Source organism: Ascaphus truei, chromosome 2, assembly GCF_040206685.1.
Source record: "Ascaphus truei isolate aAscTru1 chromosome 2, aAscTru1.hap1, whole genome shotgun sequence".
Classification (NCBI taxonomy): domain Eukaryota; kingdom Metazoa; phylum Chordata; class Amphibia; order Anura; family Ascaphidae; genus Ascaphus; species Ascaphus truei.
In genome coordinates this window covers 408691052-408713049 of record NC_134484.1, presented here as the reverse complement: position 1 = coordinate 408713049, position 21998 = coordinate 408691052, and the positions used below count along the sequence as shown (strand labels likewise).

The window sequence follows — 21998 nt, the reverse complement described above, 5'->3', positions numbered from 1 at the left end:
GTATGTGTAAGGCCTTGGCCATGTTTGGCGCTTGCTCGCTCTCGCTTGCTGCCGCTCGCTCTACCTGGAGCTTTTTGCTGTCCTTACAGAGGAGACAGCAAGCGCTTGGGAGGCGGGTATCACTGTGTGTGTTGGTAGCTGTCAGTGTGTGTGTCACTGGGGAACGTGTGTGTGTGTGTGTGTGTGTGTGTGTGTGTGTGTGTATTATATAATATTTTAAAAATTAAAAAAAAAGACATGTTGTGAGAATAAATTATTTATTAACATTGTGCAACTTTGATAAATATATTCACGCACACACACACGCGCACACACGCATACACATACACACACACACACACACACAATGCACACACACACATGCACACACATATACATACACACACACACACACACGCGCACACACGCATACACATACACATACACACACATGCATACACACACACACACACACACACACACACACACATGCATACACACACACACACATGCATACACAAAGGCACACACACACAAAGGCACACACACATGCATACACACACACACACACACACACACACACACACACACACACACACACACACACACACACACATGCATACACAAAGGCACACACACACACACACACACACATGCATACACACACACACACACACACATGCATACACAAAGGCACACACACACACACACACACACATGCATATACATACACACACATACACACACACATACATACACACACACACACACACACACACACACACACACACACACGAGACATGGATCGGGGTAGAAGGGGGACAGACCGTCAGGGGGCGGGCGCGTCACTGGCCGGGGGCGGGCCAGTGACATCACGGAGCTGGTTCGCCCTCATTGGGCGAACCGCTCACGTGACCGGCCTGTCTCGCCGGCAAGCGGGGGAATTTTAAATTCCCCCAAGACCTGCGCTTCCGCAAGCGCGCGGAAGCGCAGGTGAGCCCCTACTAAAGCCGCTCTAATTGCGGCTGTAGGGGCTCAGTGCTGAGCGGGAGCGCGCCTCAGCGCGCTTCCGCCAGCAAGCAGGTAACATGTCCGGGGCCTAAGTTGTATTATATTCACACCAGGGAATTTGTGCACCCTGATTACCATTATAGCAAAGGTAAGTATGATACTGGCTTTAGCCAGATTTTAATTGCACTACTCACATAAGCTCATGCTTTATTTAACCCCTTCAGGGCTTTAACACTTTTTGTTTTTCTAGATGGAGAGAGAGGCAGGGAGTTTTAGACCCCCTATAATTCATACCGGTACTCAGTACCGGCACTTATTGTTTTACTGGTACTGCATACCAGCCTACTTTCACCACTGGGTTTCATCAAATGGACCAATAGGAAGCCATGACTGACGTCCTAGATGGCTTCCTATTGGCTCATGTGGCCGGGGGCTTTAAACCTGAGCAGGAGATACCGGCACCCTCTATGGAGGTAAGTATCTCAGAAAGCAGGGGGTCACTGGAGCCGAAATTAATGCAGTTCAGCTCCGGAGACCCCCTGCATCCAATATATATATATATACAGTATATATATATATATATATATATATATATATATATATATATATATATATATATATATATATATATATATATATATATATATATATATATATATATATATATATATATATATATATATATATATATATATATATATATATATATATATATAAAAAATTTTTTAAAGGAAAGCAGCAGTGCTGCAACATTTATCCTCTTGCCACCTCCTGATTGACAGGTCAAGTTATCGCTGCTCAGTGAGGAGGAGCTGAGATGTGAGTGTCAATGTGTATGTGTGTCACTGCACAGCTCAGTGAGGAGAGCGGGGATATTAGAGAGCTTGGGGTGGGGCTAATTGGAGTGGAGAGTGGAGTGTGTGTGTGTGTGTGTGTGTGTGTGTGTGTGTGTGTGTGTGTGTGTGTGTGTGTGTGTGTGTGTGTGTGTGTGTGTGTGTGTGTATGTGTCTGGCTCCTACAGAGTCTTTCTGGCTCCTAAGTATTTTATTTTTTTGGCCAGCTTTGCTTCTAATATTTCAGCAACTTACAGACAAACAAAGCACCATAGCATGTTCTCCAAATTAGAAATATACTGTCACAGGTTTTTACTGTATGTAGTATATGATCAGAAGTTTAAAGAAAGCAGGACTGCAGCTGTGTGTTGCCACCTGAAGAAGAGACTCGTAAGCTGGTCCACACTCGCTTCAATAAAGTAACAATCACATTGCTGTATGTAAATATATAGCAGCATGCGGCAAATGTACACCAACACCGATACAAAATGCACAGTCCATTGTAAATATTAAACAAATACCTCAAAGTAGTAGTAGTTCAGTCACTAAAAAGTATTTCTATGGGAACCAAAATCAAGCGATTGTAAGACTGGAAAATCTTGATGGCAAAAAATGGCACCCATGTTAAATGTGCACATTTTGGAAACACCAAACAGATCCCCTTAAAAAGGTTAATAGCATTTTCCATCTGTCATGTTGATATGGTACTATAAAGTTCAATATAAACTAAGCGAATCACCATTGGGGGTTTTTTTTTTTCCCCCATTGAAGCTCATTTCAACCCGGTGCCTATAGGATGGATTCCTCTGTGAGAAAGGCTATGGAAACAGACCTGAACCCTGGTTATAAGACCAGAAAATGACACGATGGTAAATGTTTCTTTGGGGGGAAGGGAGTTTGACCCTGTAACCCAGGGGTGGGCAACTCCAGTCCTCAAGGTCCACCAACATGTGAGGTTTTCAGGATATCCGTGCTTCAGCACAAGTGGCCCAATCAGTAGCTCTGTCTTCAACTGAGACCCCTGTGCTCAAGCAGGGATGCCCTGAACACCTCACCTGTTGGTGGCTCTTGAGGACTGGAGATGCCTACCTCTGTTGTAACCTTTGCTGTCAGAGAGGCTTGCAGCTTATTACTGTACTATGCACTGCATTGGAAGACTTAGGTCTGGGACATAGTGAGTTTTAAGCTCGCTAAGGCGGGCTGAGCCACGCTGAGCAGATGCACAAAGCCCCTGCATCTGTCACCAGCGCGGCTATAGTTTCTCCCTCCGCATGCGCGCTGATGCGTGCGGAGGCTGAGAAACTTTGCTGAGACAGGCAGGTTTGAAATTTGCCGCTTGGGGAAGCGGAGGAGCGATCATGTGACCGCTCCCATCCAATTGGAGTGGGGGACTAGCCCTGCTTCCCGCTCCGCCTCCTGGCACGCCTCCGCCCCGCCCCCAGAGCGCGCTCACTGCCTCGCCTGCAAGGACAGGGAAAAGCCCCATTTTCAGCAGGCGAGGCAGAGCAGGAGCGCGCCTCAGCGCGCTTAAACACACTATTTCCCAGGCCTAAGACATTGCCAGTTAGAAGTCTCACTTACCACGTCACTGCCAAACCTTACAGTATACACTGGCGACACACTTTATTCGAGCTCGGCTAGTCCCACGAATTCGGGTATACCCGGGTGTATTGAGGTTTGTGACTGTTTTCTGCCCGAGTGCATTGGGTTATTTTCCAGGCAGGGATTGAAGCATTTTATTCCCGCTGGCTGCAATACTGCACAGTATATATATATATACTGCATTACAATTCATGAATTTATGCCATCTGGTAGACACGCGAAGCATTGCAGCCTATTAAATCCTAATCATTATCATTTAACAGATCAGCCGCCCGTCAGCCAGGCATGAACCCAGGCTGGGAAGGCAACCGCAACGGGGCTTGTCAGAGGTGAGGAGCGGCGCATTCCAGGTATCTGCCAGGTACATACTGGGTATTTGCTCGAATAAAGTGTGTCGGTTCAGTACAGTAACATCATATTTTTCCAAGACCTCACCTGCAGTTCTGGTCTTCAAACACATGTAAGAATATAACTAAACTGTACTATTTAAAAAATAAAGCACATTCAGAAAAAAATTATAATTGAACTGAACTTCATCTCCACAGTAATTTTCTCCCATCTACTGTAAGTATTGCACATGTCTAAGTCACTATAAAGAGTGAGAATCTCAGAAAATACAGACATTACATTCCTGGGTGGATGGGAACTTTGTGACCGATTTGTACATTGTGTGTCTTGCTATAAGGATTTGCTGTAGCCAGCACGTGCAATGTAATTCCACTTATTGTAAAATTGCTAAGGGAATCAAAACATTTGTAAGAATGATTAGTCTTGTCCGAGCTTTTGAGCAAGATTATCTCAAAAGCTGAATGTGCAGGTTTGAAGTATATTTTTCTCATCATGCAAACAGAAAATTACTTCTTGCCCAGAATAAACTGCGACAGTATTACCAAAGGCACTGGCATTTCTCGATCTCTGGTTTTACGGTCATTAGTTTTTTCTGTTGTATGCACAATTTCCTGCGCCTTCTCTCACTTTACAATATCTAGTGGCGGACAAGTCATAAAATATAGAGATAAAACCAAGTTAAAATGAATTCCTCCAGAGAAAATGTTCAAAGATTATAACTCTAAACAGTGGACAAATCACAACTCTATAACACATAATGCTGCTTTCAAAAGCTGCAAAAATTGGTTCATATTTTAGTCTTGCTTCCATAAGTTGGTGTTTCATATACTTTCAGATGTTGCCCATAATTATTATACTCTTTTTTCCTACATTCGCTGCTAAAGAGTTAAGAAGCCGAAGCATTTTAAAGCCCTTTAGTTTATAACAATTCCCAATATACCAATTTTGCATGTGTCACATATTGTACAGATAAAGCAATTTTGTGGAGGGGAAAAAAGCGTCCCGACTGTAAAGTCGAACGTGGTGACCTTATTTAGAAAGTAATTAAGCTGCTGAATCCATTTGAAATTGGAACATTAAAGAATTAGTTCATTTATGCCAGCCCTGTATTTAGTTGTGCTGCAGCCCATGTGGTCCGCCTTTGAATTGTCTTTCCTCATGCATGGTGCTTTGTGCTTTAGTAGCTGTACTCGCGCTTTGTCATGCCTGCTGTCACTGTATTATGGGCTTCAAGTTCAAAAGGCAAATTCTAATCACAGCCCTAATTAGCATTTTGTGCAGTACTTTGGAAATACTGTGCAGTACTTTGGAAATACTGTGCCAGTTAACAATAAATAATATCTAGTATTTATGAAATGCCTTTCACACGAATGGTGTAACTTGCAGTATACGTCATATACTGTATGCATGTTCAGCTTCCTGTCTTGCCAGCACCATCTCCCTTGTTGACGTATATGGCAAACAAAAGTGTGCTTTGATACACACAAAATTTAATTTTCTGATTGCAGTTGTATCGGTGCAAGTAATGCGTTTGTTGTTTGCATTTGATATAAATTGGCAGTAGTGATTTTCTTGGCACTTCCTGGTGATTTTGGCATAAAAAAATAAAATGGCAGCCACAAAATGTTATTCATTCCATTGTAATATGTGTGGTCATTAACGCCACTCTCATCTCCTATTCACAATCTCCAAATAGCAAGTGGACGCATCACAAGACATTGACACAATGGGACTAATGATGTCCTTCTATATATATTGAAGTCTAGGGGGATTTTTGTCCAAAAACGTCCAAAGCGGCTGCTTTGTATTGAAAGTGTTGTCCATTAAAGCAGCATTCCTGTTTAACATATTTTTTTTTTACATAGTTGTAGGTTTGAAGCAGGGTTCTCCGGCGCTGAACCGTATTCATTTCCGCTTCGGGGACCCTCTGCATCCCGAGATTCTTACCTCCATACGGGGTGCCGGTAGCAGCCTCGACTGGGCTGTGTGGGGCTATCAAAATGGCAAATGTACAGCTCCAGCATCACGCGGGGCAATAGGAAGCCATGACGTCAAAGCTTGCAGTTTCTAATTGGCCTGATGGACCAGGACATTTAAACCTGCAGAGCTGCTACCGGCACCCCTACAGGGGTAAGTATCTCAGGAAACAGGGAGTCCACGGAGCTGAAATGAACGTGGTTCAGCCCCGGAGACCCCCTGCTTCAATCCCATTTTCAAAATACATGTTATGCTACTTTAAGTGTAACATGTATAAGAAATGTTCATCTTAAAACCATCCTAAGCTTCAGTGCATTTGTGTTTGTTCTAAGTGTAATTCAGTTTTTCAAGTGCATTTTACCATAAAAAGAAACTTGTTTTGAAATACCCAGCAAGTGCACGAGCACCTCTATCCTGTGTCAGAAAGTTAGCCTCGTATATACTGTATTTATATATAGCTGATCATACATCCTTTACATGCAGTCCACACTTCACCTTATTTTTTGTTTCATGTGCAACAATTCTACTGAGCACACAAATTATGCCACCCATCTTTTTAAAATTTAAATGGGACATACGGCTCGTCCTGAATACATTAGATGCATGTTGGGATCTCAATTTTAGGCTTACAACTGAACAGCAGGTTGTCACACTGAATCAATACATAACATACAGTGATCCTAATTTTAGACCATACATAGCAGGGGATTACCCCATGGGGCTTTTATGCCATTTCAAACAAATAGATTGTAGCTGCTAATACCCAAGTGATTTTATTTCTTAGCATTGCATCTTTTGAACTCTTCAGCACAAGCGTTTGACTTGCAGATTTTCTCTTCCCATTGTAATCTTGAGATCTAGCAGTTACAACGTTGTTATAGAAACAAACTGTGACAGTATTTATTTTTTTATCCTATGAAAGAATGGGCAAAATGTAGTATGTATGTATATCTTTATTTATATCGCTCCATTAATGTATATAGCGCTTCACAGAAGTAATACACGTGACATACTGTAATAAGACAAATAACACATGATGGGAAGAAGTGCTTCAGACATAAAAGTGACACTTAGGAAAAGGAGTCCCTGTCCCGAAGAGCTTACAATGTAATTGGTAAATAGGAAGAACGTACGGGGACAGTAGGAAGGTGTTTTGGTATGTACATCTGCAAGGGGTCTCGGTTGATGTATGAGGTGTATAGTACTGTATATAAAAAAAATATTCATTTTGATATATAGCGCTGATGCTACACGCAGTGCTTTACAAAAATGTTTTCCGGCACAATGAGTGCCCACCTGGTACATCTTATACTCTCATTTTGGTGTCCGAGGCACAGAGAAATAAAGTGACTTATCACAAGGAGCGCTGACGCTCAAAGGTTTTAAAGAAAATGGTTTTGTAGACTGTGGTTAAAAACATATAATATACTTGAAAAGGAGAATCGAAAAAACATATACACTGTACTGTAATATACGTGAAAAAGAGAATCGGAGGGGGAAAAAAAAAAGAGTACCAAAATGTAACTGCTTAGATTGACGATTTACTTAGCCACTTGTGTAGTTAGAATACATATCACTACATTACCACTGGGCGACCCTGTTCAGCCTGTTAATCAGGCTGACCCTTATCAATCCGAATGCATTGCTCTGTTTCTAGTAATGCATTGCAGGCCCCTGCAGGGTTAATATTAGAAAAGGTAACACCTTTGCTCTTTACAGCTCTATTCTTAATACACAAGTGGCTACTGTGAGTACATTGTCAATCTAAGCACAGCTACATTTTAGTACTCTCTTTTTTTTGTAATTCTCTTTTTCAAGTATATTATATGTTTTAACCACAGTCTACAAAACCGTTTTCTTTATGGGGGACAGTTTTGTTCCAAATTGGGCAGAAATGTAAAAATTGCAAGCAGATCTCTGTGGAGCGCTACAGCAAAATAAGACAATGTAAAGACTCACTGAATACAGCACTTACTGTAGTTCCAGGTTCTGGTACCTGTATTTGTTTTGCTCATGAATTAGTGCAGTTATATTGAGTATTGTGACAATATTAATGCATGTCATTAGAATGTATAATAGATACACTTCTTAATAGATATACTTCATAGTGTACACATTTTTCAAATCTTCTCTTCCTTGGAGTGATATAAGGATGATTTGTGGTACATTTTGGAAGCTCTTTTCTCAATCTATAAAGAACAGGCATGTTAGTTACAGTTAGATGTTCTAATCTTATTTAAAAAATAAAAAAATAAAGCGTGTTCTATTTTGCATATTCATTTGCAGTGACTGGTAGTTACAATAACTGTTGGTATACTTGTGTGTAAAATGCAAGGTCTATTCCCCAGACATGTGCTCAGGAGATCTAAGCGAAGAATTAAGTATATACAAAGATCATGTCGAATGAAAGAAAAGCTTGCTTCTTCTGCAAAACTCATTTGTTATTGTGCTGCATTATTCTGTACAGTGCAAGTGCATTTGTCCAAAAGCAGATTCTTGTAACAAACGTGATATGTGATGTGATTTCCCCAACTAGTTTTATTTTTTTACAATTGCAAGTGCCACGCTGCTACATTCTTCATTGTGTGTGTCAGCATTTCTGCAGGTTAGCAATGTCCTTAAGGCTACAGACTTTCCTTCTGGTTCCAGAATTACTTATGCATTATTGCAAATGAGTTCTGCCGCAAAGGAATTCATAATGAAAACGGCATAGGGACTTTAAGTGCTTCCTATAACACTTGAGCCTGCTCCATTAATCTGAGGGCAGAAAGAATTGAGTCATTATAGAAAGGATTGAATGGGCAGCCCCTTTCAAACCTGGTGTTTTTCTTTAAGTATTTTTGCTTAGGGTCAACTTCTGTATCACACAATCCATATTGCTTAATTGAAGTTTGCTGAGTAATGTCTTAATTCAAGCTTAAATCTTCATTCACTTAGGCAGGAGACCATTACTAAGTAGCAAACAGGAATAAAATATACATAAGAAATTGGTTCATTCCATATGCAAGACTTTTATTTTAATGAACGACGGTAGCTGTCACTGTAACATTTTTCTTTCACTTTACTACATATTTCATAGGTTGTAACTTAAGTTTAGTGGCTGTCTATTTAATAGCTTTTCGATAGCTTAAAACTGCCAAGCATTGGAAAAATCTGGAATAATGAATATATGAGTTGCACTCCTTTTCAACTTTTTTCTTTTAGTTGTAACAGTTATTCATGTTTGTGATCTGTTTGGTGGTATAAAAATGCATCTAACTCACGTTTGTTACTGTCATAATAAACATGGTGATGAATGAAAATACCTATTAAAACTGTAATCCCACCCAATTTTTAAAAATATTTTACTGCATCGAAAAAGGGCCCTCCTGAGTTGAATTGAGTTATATTTTGCTCTGAGCATACACCGTTCCAGAGATACTTCATAGTTACAGTACTTCCTTGGTCTTCAAATGTCCATCCAATAGAAAAACGCAGCTGATGACCTTGTGGCTTATATATATATATTATATATATATGTAGCAGGGTTCCTCCGCTACAGCAGGGGAACGGCAAGAGTTTGCGGCAGCTTGTGGGAGCGGCGACTGTCGCCGGAGTCTTCTGGCGGCAACCTTTGCAGGTCACCGCCATCTTGGATGTGGTCACGCATGTGCAGTACAGTGTTTTCTGTTGTGGCAGCCATCTTGGGACTCCTCGCTCATGCGCAACGCAATCGGCGGCCATTAGGGAAACAGTACCGCAGGGGATCTACAATAATAAACATTAGAACGTGGAAACCCACACTCAGATCAAAATCAATATCAGAATTGGAATAAGTCATTTACTGAATGGCAAAACAATTACAGACACTGTGGAACATGTGGAACAGCAGAACAGGTACAACAGTCAGAACTCAGAGACAAAGTGCAGCAGTGGCATAATAATGTGTAATAATGAAACATGATAAACAATAGTTATCTCAGCTTAATGTCTATGCTCTGATGAACACTACACTAAAGCAGAAAGCAAACAGGAAAAAAGAGGGGCTAGTGAAAAAGGTGGGTAACCCTGGGATAGGCAGACTCCTTTTGCTAATGTTACTTTTATTTCTTCAGCACTTATTCCCATTATGTGTTATTTGTATTATTTGTAATTTATATTATGTCACATGTTTTACTGCGTGAAGCGCTATGTACATGTAGCCCTTGTACCCCCCCACCACCCTTAAGTGAGATTTATTTATTTATTTATAAAATATTTTACCAGGAAGTAATACATTGAGAGTTACCTCTCGTTTTCAAGTATGTCCTGGGCACAGAGTAAAACAAATAGTACATGGTTACAAGTACAGTTACATAAATGAACAGGGTATACATTATATACAAGACATTGCGTGCACAGTTAAAGAAAATATATATTATGAGCGTATGAAACAGTTACAGACCAGATTAAAGTGTGAGACAGCCTTAGATTTGAAAGAACTTAAACTGGTGGGGTGGGGTATGCTTCTCTGGCTACTTCTTTAGGTGTTGTGCTGTACCTGTTTGGCAACAGGAGGGCTGAGTGCTCCACGGTGGTGTGGGGAGGACAGGACAGGTTTACAGATTATCTTAGTTCTTCATCGGTGCAGCGCCTCCAGTCAGCAAGGATTCTTGTTACCAACAGAGAGAAACAACAGCACAGACTATTGGAGCAGGAAAGTCTAGAGCAGAACAATCACAGCAACAAAAATTAGAATATAGGAATCGCAGCAACATCCATCATGGGATCTGATCTGGAGAGAATGCAGCCTGTAAACGTACTTCACTATTTACCAGAAACCAATTCCATTTTGTACCTACTGTGTGCCAGTCCAGACTGGTGAGTCAAGCGATTGATTGAGATACAAAAGTCAGTTGCCGTATTCACAAAAGGGAAACCAAGGTTTTCCACCTGTGGACACAAACTCCACAGAGACTTACATACTGGCATTCCAATGTAAAATATATATTGATTCCTATTTTTGAGCAGAGTATGCTGCTTCTTGTTGAACAGCAGATGTTTGCTTGGGCAGGGGTTGCTCTCCCCTGGTTGGGATAAAACATTATTGCCAGTTGATCGAGTAAAGCTGTGGTTCTCAAACCTCTTCTTCGGAACTACTGGCCACACCAGGTTTTAGGATCAAACAATACATGTGCACACAGGCGAATGCATCTACTGTTATTTACATATGAATAGAATGCTGGGTAACTCTCAATGTATTACTTCCTGGTAAAATATTTTATAAATAAATAAATCAGCAACCTGGTTCGGATCCAAAATGATCCTATGAACTGCTGGATGTTGGTACTTTCTTTAGCCATATTTCTGTTGTACTTTTCCTAGACCTAGGCTACCATGCCCTGAATACCCTAAAGCAGTAAGGGGTTATTTTTATTAAACTGTGATTGTGCTGATCTTGGAACTATTGGAAGGACATTTTTTAGTCATTAAATTACTATTGTAGTCTTATCTAGGCAGTCCAAAAATATGTTTAGATTTCCATTTATTTTTCATCCTTTCATAACACTGTGTGTCACAAATCCAATATATGTGGCCATGTGCAATTGAGGCTTTAGGACGTCAAAAAATATTTTCAACAGTCTTCAGTTTTAGTATTTAATACTGTATAGTAATGCCAACCAACAGCACATGTGATTGTCACACTGAGTTGTAAGGGATATCACTCATATACACTTGATTATCTCTGCATACATCAATAGGGTTAGTGGGAAAATAGGGGCAAAGGCCAACCTAAGCTGCTGGATTATGACTGATGAGCCCTACAAATGGGGCTGCTAGGAGTGACATTCCCTTTACATGACTTGGTTACATATTTTTCTGCAATGCGGTAAGGTAATTTTTGAAGCCCAATGATTTGGTAAATTAAAAACGCAACGTGAGATAATTGGTTGTGATAAATCCTGGAAGTTGCCATTTTCCAATAAATGGAGCGAGAGTAAGCGTTTCTGGAGTGCATTGATTAATAGCTTCCTTTTATAACTTGTTATGCAGTCTGAAAGCAATGGCCACTAAATTACAAGATAAAGGTAATCACCAGTATCAAAATTATTGCAAAAACATTCATGCACAACACAAAAATAGATAACCAAATTGATCTCTGTAAAAATTAGCCAAGCTTGAGGAAAGATTATAGCTTTCATCAAAATAACATCTTACAGTTGTGCACCCGAAAATTTGTGTGTATACAGGCATACCCCGCTTTAACATACGCAATGGGACCGGAGCATGTATGTAAAGCGAAAATGTACTTAAAGTGAAGCACTACCTTTTTTCCACTTTACAATGCATGTACTGTACTGCAAACGTCATATACGTGCATAACTGATGTAAATAATGCATTTGTAAGTGCTGACAGATACAACATGGATGAATGGAAAATTATTTTAAAAATATGTAGGAGGGATGAAGGAGAGGGCATATCTTCTACTGTACAGTATTTTTACTGAAAGGGCATGAAGGTGAGGTGCATTTATTTGACTGACTGATATATTTTTGGGACTTTGATTTGTGACTTTGGTGAAAACAATACAGTACAATACTGTACAGTGTTTTACAATGCTGTGCTTGCTTAGTCCGCGCGTATAGTGCCCGCGACCGGCAACCGCACCCATCCCCGCTAGCGAAAGTTATTTTTCGCTTTGTGGCGGCGTCGCGGGCTCCCGGGCATTTGATTTGTTCAGGGGCTATCACATGAGGTGACAGCCCTTGAAAAATCGAATATTCCCGGCTTCCAAAGTCCGCTCTGTCGCATTGCCGCTGTCGCGCTTACTATAAGCGCACGCGGCGGCAATGTGTTTGTTTTTGGGCGGCATCGCCGGCACTATACGCACGGCCTTACTCAGGTCCTTGATCAGCTTGGCTTAAACGCACGCACTCCCTCAGTCACGCACGCACTCCCTCAGTCACACAATCTCTCACGCACTCTCACTCAGTCACGCACTCTCACTCAGGCATGCACACACTCACTCAGTCATGCACACACTCACCCACGTATGCACACACACACTCAGTCACGCACGCACTCACACACACACTCAGTCACGCACGCATGCACTCGGTCACGCACACACTCTCACTCATGCACACACACTCACTCATGCACACACACTCAGTCACACGCACACACACTCAGTCACGCACACACTCAGTCACGCACACACACTCAGTCACGCACACACACTCAGTCAAGCACGCACACACACTCAGTCACGCACACTCAGACAGACACGCACACACTCGGACAGACACGCACACACTCAGTCAAGCACACTCAGTCAAGCACACACACTCAGTCAAGCACACACACTCAGTCACACACACACACACTCAGTCACACACACACACACACACACACACACACACACACACACACACACACACACACACACACACACACACACACACACACACTCACACTCACACTCACACACACACACTCTCACACACACACTCTCACACACACTCTCACACACACACACACTCTCACACACACACACACACAAGCACAGCATGCAGTAGAAGAGCACCTCCTCCTCCTTAGCCTGTAACTCACATGCAAAGTTCTGTTCTACAGCAGCAGCAGCAGCAGGCTAGAGTGAGATCTGAGGAGGAGGGAGGGGCAGGAGGGAGGGGGAAAGCAGAGGGAGAAGAGCCAGGAGCTGCAGTGCGGGCGGAATCACTGCTATAGTTGCTGATTGATGGCGCGCCCGATCTCCCCGTACCCCCTGCCATCTGGCCCCGTTCCCCCTTACCCCTTACCTGCACTCCATCTCAGTTAGGGACAACAATGAAGGAGGTTGCAGTATTGATGAGAGGTGCGCACGCACGCCGCCCCCTGGTGTTCGTACTCGCGAAGCATGCGTACGTACACAGGGGTATGGTGCAACTAAAAATAAATGTACGTACTTGCAAGTGTACGTAAAGCGGGTGTACGTAAAACGGGGTATGCCTGTATATCTTTACGTTTGTGTATGTATATATGTATGTATGTATGTATACACATATACACATACATACATAATATATATACATATATATATATATATATATATATATATATATATATACAGCCGCCTTTATCCTAGTGCGGCCGTAGCGGCGCAACTCTGATAACCGCGGGCAGATGCAGTATGTTTTTTTTTTTTCCGGAGTATATTGCGGTATTTTAGCACTCGTAATATTAGCATTTTATTAGCGCTCTCTGCAATACTGCAATACCGTCTAAAAACTCAGGGGGGGCGTTCGCGAGCTGTTGTCTTCAAAGTCTAATACTTTAGCAGTTCAACCTACGTCAGTACACAGTCTGCATGTGCGCGCGCAGTAATTGTAAATTTGCATATTTATACATGCATGTGCAGTGCTGTATGTCTCATTTGAAAATTGTTGAAACGCATAGGCGTGTACTGTAACAGTATCACATTTCGGCATATACAGCGCTCTCCCCTCGCTCGCCCCCGTACACACACAGGCTAATTTACTGCACTGCAGTATTTCAACTTCTTATCTTATCTACAGTACAGTACACCTCTCCCACACCATTCCTTTGAATGTGTGTCTTTCTGGTTTTAATCACATTCCTGCTTGATAGCTGATGATTACTGCGCATGCGTCTGTAACTTCACCACTGCTTGCTTGCGAAGTTCAAGAGTGAGTGACCAAAAAAAAAATATTTTTTTTTTCTTCTCATTTTTTATTTTTATTTTCTCCACAAGCCTGCCTAAACCATCTTGATATTACGATATTCAATCTGTGCTATAGCTTTTGACTGCGACACTGTGCGTTTGACTGCACATTGTTGATTTGTGTGCTTTTTATGTATTTGGGGGTGTAGGGATCAAATTATTATGATGACCTGCGTTTTGAAAATGTCATTTCTTTGAACTACAGTACAGCTAATCCTTCATGCAGCTGTACCCTGTACCCCGCTCCCCCGCGCACACACACAAGGCTCGCTAAAGGATTTGAACCTCTTATCGACAGACACCTCTCCAGAACCATTCCGTTTCTAAAGCTTGTCATTGTGTTTTTAATCATCCGTCCCTAGCCGAGCATCACCTCTCTGCGCCTGCGTGTAATCCTCAAAACCATTCATTAATTTTCCTATTGTTGGCTTTGAGTCACATCTCTGTAATCCTCTTTGGGAAGGGAGCTAGCTGATGATTACTGCGCATGACTCACCCATCATCCATGATTTGCACAGCACTGTGAAATTGAGAGTTAAAAAAATCATAATCTGATTTAGGTTTTTGGTGCAGTAAGTTACCACTTTTTGTCATTATTTCTTTTTCTTTGGTATAGGGGGGGGGGGGGGTCAATGATTATGATGAATGTAAAGAAATATTTATTTTATTTTACCAGGAGCCAAAAATACAAATATACAAATAATCATGAATAATACAAACTGCAGTCTTTATTCAGTTCTTCTGTAAGTTGAAAATTGAGGGCCGTTGGATAATCATGAATAATGCACATTGATAATAATATTAATTAATAATATATATAATAATATAAATGTTTCCGTCTTTATCTTCTTCCTCATTCTGTGTACAGTAAAGTAGTTCATTGAGAGAGGGGAGGTTTTGTGTAAATCATGACTGCAGTTTAGATACAGTTAACTGTACACACAGTTCACAAACTTTACACATGATACCCCCTCTCCCCCGCCAGTCCATACTTTTTTTTCTGAAAAGACAAGAAAAGAAAAAATTAGTGCAGTTATGTGCATACTGTATTATGGCATTGTGTACTGTATAGTACAGCACTGTCAAACTAGTCTATACTGGAACTACTGCTGCGACACACTTTATTCGAGCAAATACCCAGTATGTACCTGGCAGATACCTGGAATGTGCCGCTCCTCACCTCTGACAAGCCCCGTTGCGTTTGCCTTCCCAGCCATGGTTCATGCCTGGCTGACGGGCGGCTGATCTGTTAAATGATAATGATTAGGATTTAATAGGCTGCAATGCTTCGCGTGTCTACCAGATGGCATAAATTCATGAATTGTAATGCAGTATATATATATATACTGTGCAGTATAGCAGCCAGCGGGAATAAAATGCTTCAATCCCTGCCTGGAAAATAACGCAATGCACTCGGGCAGAAAACAGTCACAAACCTCAATACACCAGAGTATACCCGAATTCGTGGGACTAGCCGAGCTCGAATAAAGTGTGTCGCCAGTGTACTGTATACTGTAACTACTGTTAAATACTTTGCAACCAGATGGCTAGTGCTCCTCTCTCAGGAAAGAAAAAAATTGAGCAGTTAGGTGCATGTTATGGCATTGTGTACTGTATAGCTACTCCATGTTGGACTACAGTATGCAGTTAGTACTGTCAAACTAGTTTATACTGGAACTACTGTATACTTTGACTACTGTTAAATACTTTGTAACCAGATGGCTAGTGCTGCTCTCTCAGGAAAGAAAAAATCTGTGCCATACTTACCTGTATCATACAGTACTGTACTTGGTGTGCCTGTACTTACCATACTACAGTGCAGTACTATACCATACTACCTTCCTGATGCTTGCCCATTACGCGCGATCACAAAGGGCAACACAGTCGCAATATGGTCAATATATTTATTGCATCGTTCCATGGTGAGCACATCATTCCAAAAACTCATTATGCCTTGTGCCAACTCACCCTTTTTGGAGGGTTTCAAGACTTTTCGGATATGGTCCTTCAGCTGATGCCAGACCATTTCGATAGGATTGAAGTCTGGCGATCTGTCATTGGAGGGAGTGGGAAAAAAGGACAAGTAGCTAAAGAGATACAGTACACAGTAATAACAGTGGGAAAAAAATGAGACACGGTTACCGCACTTACTCGGCTGGCGTCTTCACCCAGTTGATACCGCGCTCAAGAATATGCGCTGTTGACGCGGTGTGCTTCGGATCATTGTCCTGGTAGAAACGGTGACCATCCGGGAACTCACGTGTGATGTATTCCACAATCTCTGCCACAATTTGCTCTTGGAAAAAAGCTTAATTCATGATTCCTATAACAAGAAAAGCAAAGTGCTCAAAAAACTGCACACTAGTACAGTACAGTGCATAAGGCATAAGCGTGTGACATATTTTACTGTACCTTCAAAGATGACGATGCATCCTGGTCCATGCCTAGAGATGGCACCCCACACATGTATCTTTACTGGGTGTTTTGGACGCGGCTTCATAGATATGCGATCTTTTTTTTGGAATGCAGGGTGGCAAATCTCTCCAGCGAAATAGTAGACTCGTCAGTGAAGATGCAATCCTGGAAAGTTTCTCCACTGTCGATCCATGCCTGGGCCTGGACCACTTTCTTGATCTTGTTAACGTCCCTTATCATAGGGTACGCTCTGTAATGACAAGGAATAATTTTATAGGTACAGTACAGTTTCTTAAACAACACTTTAACCTCATGTACTGTCCAGTATTAACCTCACACGTCCATATTTCCATCCAATTCTGCGTCTCATCTTTTTTATGCTGGTCTCGGATACAGTGAGATTGTGATTTTGCTGCAGAGTGTATTTGACCCTTAAGGCACTCTTCTCATCATTCTCTTCACTTATTTTGTCGACCAGAAGAGTTGTCTTCCTACAGTGTACAGAAAAACAACAATCTGGTAAGTTACAGTGCAGTAGTCCACAATACAGCACATCATTTACAGTAAAAATAGTATAAAATTAGATAGATCTACACAATATATAGTTCTATTAATATGCAGCAATATAAACAATAGATATACTGTAGTTATATAAATATACCGAAATAACTATAAAATTAGATAGATCTACACAATATATAGTTCTATTAATATGCAGCAATATAAACAATAGATATACTGTATTATATAGTTATATAAATATACTTATGCTTTAGTTACCGTTGGTGTCCTCGTGCATTGTTTGGTTTTTCCGTGTGCATGATAGCACACGGTGGTTGATGGTGACAGCGGGACTACTACACCTGTAGTCAGCTGATGAGGCTGGAAATCACTTAGGTACATGCAAGCTTGCTGGAATCTACGCGAAATCCGGCTCAGGCTGCAGGTATCTGGGCGGGGACAGACAGCAAGGGTTGTCGGTCACCAGGTTTTCACTGACGGTCGGACCGTTATTGGAAGCCGGTGCTGGGGCATTGCTTGCCTGCGACTGACGTTTCTTAGTTGGTTTTAACATGGTCTTTCGCCTTTTGAAGTCTCCATGATCATAGATACGGGAAAAACCCGGTGATACACACCAATACCCTCCAATAACATCGGGATCAATACGAAAAAAACATGGATCGATACATAACTTTTTCCTTATTGCACACATGAGCATCTAGCGAAAATTTGTAAAAGTCATAGTTTTCGATAAAATACTGATAAATTTGACCAACTGTGGCCATCTTATCATCTGTCGCATTAATCGTGGCACATATTAAATAAGCGTACGTTCTATCGGGTTTTTGGAACACGGACTGCAGTTGTGCACTCATCTCGGAACTCTCAGGACAATAAAACAAGACCAGACACTGTGCTTCTATTTTTTAATATGAAAATGCCTAAATTGATACATTATTGTAACTTCTTCAGTCCCAAGGACAATTTACAATGGACCACTGTGGTATTCTTTTAAACACCTGCAAGTCGACACATTACTGAAGCGCATGCGCATTACAATTCATGAATATCTGCCATCTGGCGGATATGCGAAGAATTGCAACCAATTAAATCCGAACCATTATCAATAAACACATCAACCGCGGGTGTGAATGCAATATGAATGCGGTATGAATGCGGCATGAACGTGGTGAAGTGCGTGGCATTCGGAAAAAATCCCCGAAAAAATTAGGCGATGTTGGAGAATAAACGGGGCCGCGGCTGTATATACATAAATACATACATACACAGAAACAATTAGTAGCGCTAGTGAGTGAATGGTAGTGTTAAAATGTGCAAATTAATTCTGTATATGTGTAGTGCAAAAAAAGGATTAAATAAGTATAGCAAGTGAATAATGTGAGCATCAATTAATTATAGCATAGGGTCAGTCTGTACTGAATAGGCAAAGCTTCTGTGTGCTCAAGCTTGACCAAATATAAACAGAAAACAGGAGAAAAAGAAGTCCCAGTTCCGTATGGTTGAAAAATATATATGTGTAATTTTTATTAAATGACCAGAGTAGTCAAAAGGACTAGTAGTAAACTGGTGTGATTAAAAAGCAATAATATGTGTAGTACAAGCAGATGGCAGCAATTAGCAAGTGACATATGGAGGGGGATGTAGAGCAAGCAAGCAAGATATCATGGGGAAAATAGGCCAAGAGTGGTGAATGTCAATGACAGTCCATATGGCTGATGATAGCCCAGTAAGGAACATTAAACACCCACTAGAGAATGTCTCTTCTCAATGGTGATGTGGGTGTGCTGGTGACAGACCTGTTACATCTGTTGAAGCACGGAATAGACCTCCTCAGCGTGCGATCCGGTTAAACTGGTGTTGTTCTGATGCTGAAAAATCAATTCCCTCCTGTGGCTCAAAATCACTTCCCACGTGTCAGACCTCAGTTTGAGATGAGGATCCTGCATCTGAGTCCTTGCAGCGGCACCGGATGTATATATGAAGACGGGTGCCTCTGTCCCCAGATGTGAAGGAACAAGTGATCCTGGTTGATTTCTGGTTGCTTTGCACAAAACGTGCCCGCGTCACTGCGTTGCTGCGCTGCTACGTGATGACGTTCAACGCGTTTCGTCACTCTAGGTGACTTTCTCAAGGATGAGATTGTGGTTGCTGAACTGGGTTAATATAGCCACCGTGATTGCCACTAATACTGTAGCAAGAACAGCTGCAAACAATCTAAGTCGTGACATGTAAATGAATAAAGACATGGAGTGAAACTTGGAACTTGGATGAATATGATAAATAAAAAAATATAAATATAACAACATAAAAACACATCAATACCCTGCACAATGCCGACAAACCATATAAATAAAATCCTAATTAAAAAAGGTCCTTTTCAGTGAGAAATTAGAAAAGACTGAATAAAAAAGACAGGTTTGAGGGAAGGAGTGAGCATAAAAATTACTCACTCTAATATAGAAGGCAGGGGATATGATGAGGGCAGACATGAATCAAATAGTTAATACTAAAAGTGTTAGAAAATGACGGCTATTATATATACTATATAGTGATAAGTGTGTGTCACAACCACTCTGCTACAGTGTAAGTGGTACACTAGTGCAGGTGAGTGCACATACTATAGGGGAACGAATATATAGACACACGTGCAGATATATTACAAATAAACATTCTAAACAAAAAGAGCTGATTTAGAATCAAAATTTGAATTTAAAATATAAAAAGGAGGGGGAATATAAAGAGGTGCTGTGGAGAAAAAAGAAAGCACAGTGTCATTTAAACTAGATTCAAAAAGATTCACGAATGCAGAGTGTCTTAAACCTGTCACCACCCAGTTTTGAGTCAGAAATTTGTTCTATGCCAGCTATTCTCAAGCTTGTGGGATCCTTAGAATGTACCGCGGCGAAATGTCTGGGAACACTGTGATTGTGAACACCTTTAATAATAGCTCTACGATGTTCTAGAAATCTAACACACAGAGGACGTTTGGTACGTCCAATGTATTGTAGATTACAGGTGCATGACAGTACATACGCTACATGTGTAGCTAGAGAACTGATCTGACTCTTAAGATGATGTACAGATCCATTCGTAGAAGATTTAATGGAACTGCAAATAGTTAAATGTTTACAAATGGTGCATCTTCATCTGCCACATTTAACATTACCTACAGACAGAGGAATGTGAGGATGAACCACCATAGAGCTCTCTCTAAGCTTACTAGGTGCTACTTGTTGTTTGACACTATGGGCTTTACGAAACACAACTTGTGCTCTGGGAGTGAGACATCTATTAAGATAAGGATCCCACATAAGTATTTTCCAGTGGTTGTTGATAATCTTTGTTATACGACCAGAATAACCATTGAATTTAGTAATAAACTTAACCCTACTATTGCTAGATTCAAAAGTTTTACCAATAATACCCATTTTGTCCATCTCTCTGCTCTGACGATTAGATAAAGATTTCTTCAAAAGTTCTGTCCTACTGGTAGCCCTGACTTTGGAATATGCAATTTGGACAGTATCACAGTCAAATCTCTTTGCAGCAAACTGAGACATAATTAGACGTGACTGCTCCTCAAAGATTTCATCAGAGGAGCAGTCTATAAAATTGACTGAGTGGAATATTGTTAAGCCATTTCAAATGATGGCAACTGTCAGCATGCAAGTGTCCATTGACTGCCACTTCCTTAAAGTGGACCTTTGTCTATATGTTCAGATTAGTATCAAGGAAGATAATTTCAATGGGGTGACTGTGAAAAGTAAATGACAGGCCCAAATTATTAATATTAAATTGGTCAAAGGCTAACTTGAGACTATCTTCATCTCCAGCCCAGATGATGAGAAGGTCGTCAATGTAGCGGCCATAGAACACCAGATTGGCCACCAGCTGTGCGTTGGACCAGATGTAATTGGTTTCCCAGAACCCCATAAAAAGGTTCGCATAGCTGGGGGCAAATCTGGTGCCCATGGCCGTACCACATGTCGAGATAGAAGAGAAGAGATTTCGAACAAATTTCCCCACATCTATGTATTATCACCGCCCTCCATCGAGCCACGGAGCTCAGACCGGTGTCTGACGTCATCCTCCTGTGTCTCCCGAGATTTGGAGAGGTGGGGAGCAAGTGAGCAGAGGCAGCAGCATAGGTGTTTGGAAGCAACTCGGCGTCTGGGCGTTCCACGTGGTTTCCAGGCGAAATAGAGACTCAACACTGCAGCTTGGAGAGGACTTGGTTTCCTACATGCCTTTAAAATCTGCTACTTTGTAAGTAGCTGTCTTCGTTTTGCATTGTAGAATAATACAAACGTACTTCACCATATCTGCCTTTCTGTTTATTTCACGGGATTCCTATCATCATTTCCACCAATTGAACTTTCATCTGATATCTATATATTAACTTGATGTAGTTAATTTTAACTGACTTTGCGCCCGTGTGTTCTCTCTCTCTCTTCTCTCTCTCTCTCTCCTCTCTCTCTCTCTTCCTCATTGCTTCAGCTTTGCATAGCCAGTAACCAACCCAACACTGATGACACCCATTAAGGTCGAAACAGCTGTCTGTGGGTGGGTTTACTGGCTATGCATCTTAACCCTGGCTGTGCTTAAAGCT

At 41.3% G+C, this 21998-nt stretch overlaps 1 protein-coding gene across 4 annotated transcripts in view; it reads left to right on the top strand.

Moving 5' to 3' along the window:
* Positions 1-21998, top strand: part of LOC142487692 (uncharacterized) — a 392751-nt gene that overhangs the window by 233800 nt on the left and 136953 nt on the right. Inside the window, exon 9 of one of the 4 annotated variants that reach the window (XM_075587414.1) lies at positions 10395-10517. The exons of the other annotated variants lie outside the window; for them this stretch is intronic. Coding sequence (XP_075443529.1) covers positions 10395-10502 — 108 coding nt within the window. The 3' untranslated portion in view covers positions 10503-10517. Of the gene's footprint in view, positions 1-10394; positions 10518-21998 lie in introns of those variants that run through there. 4 annotated transcript variants of the gene reach the window in all.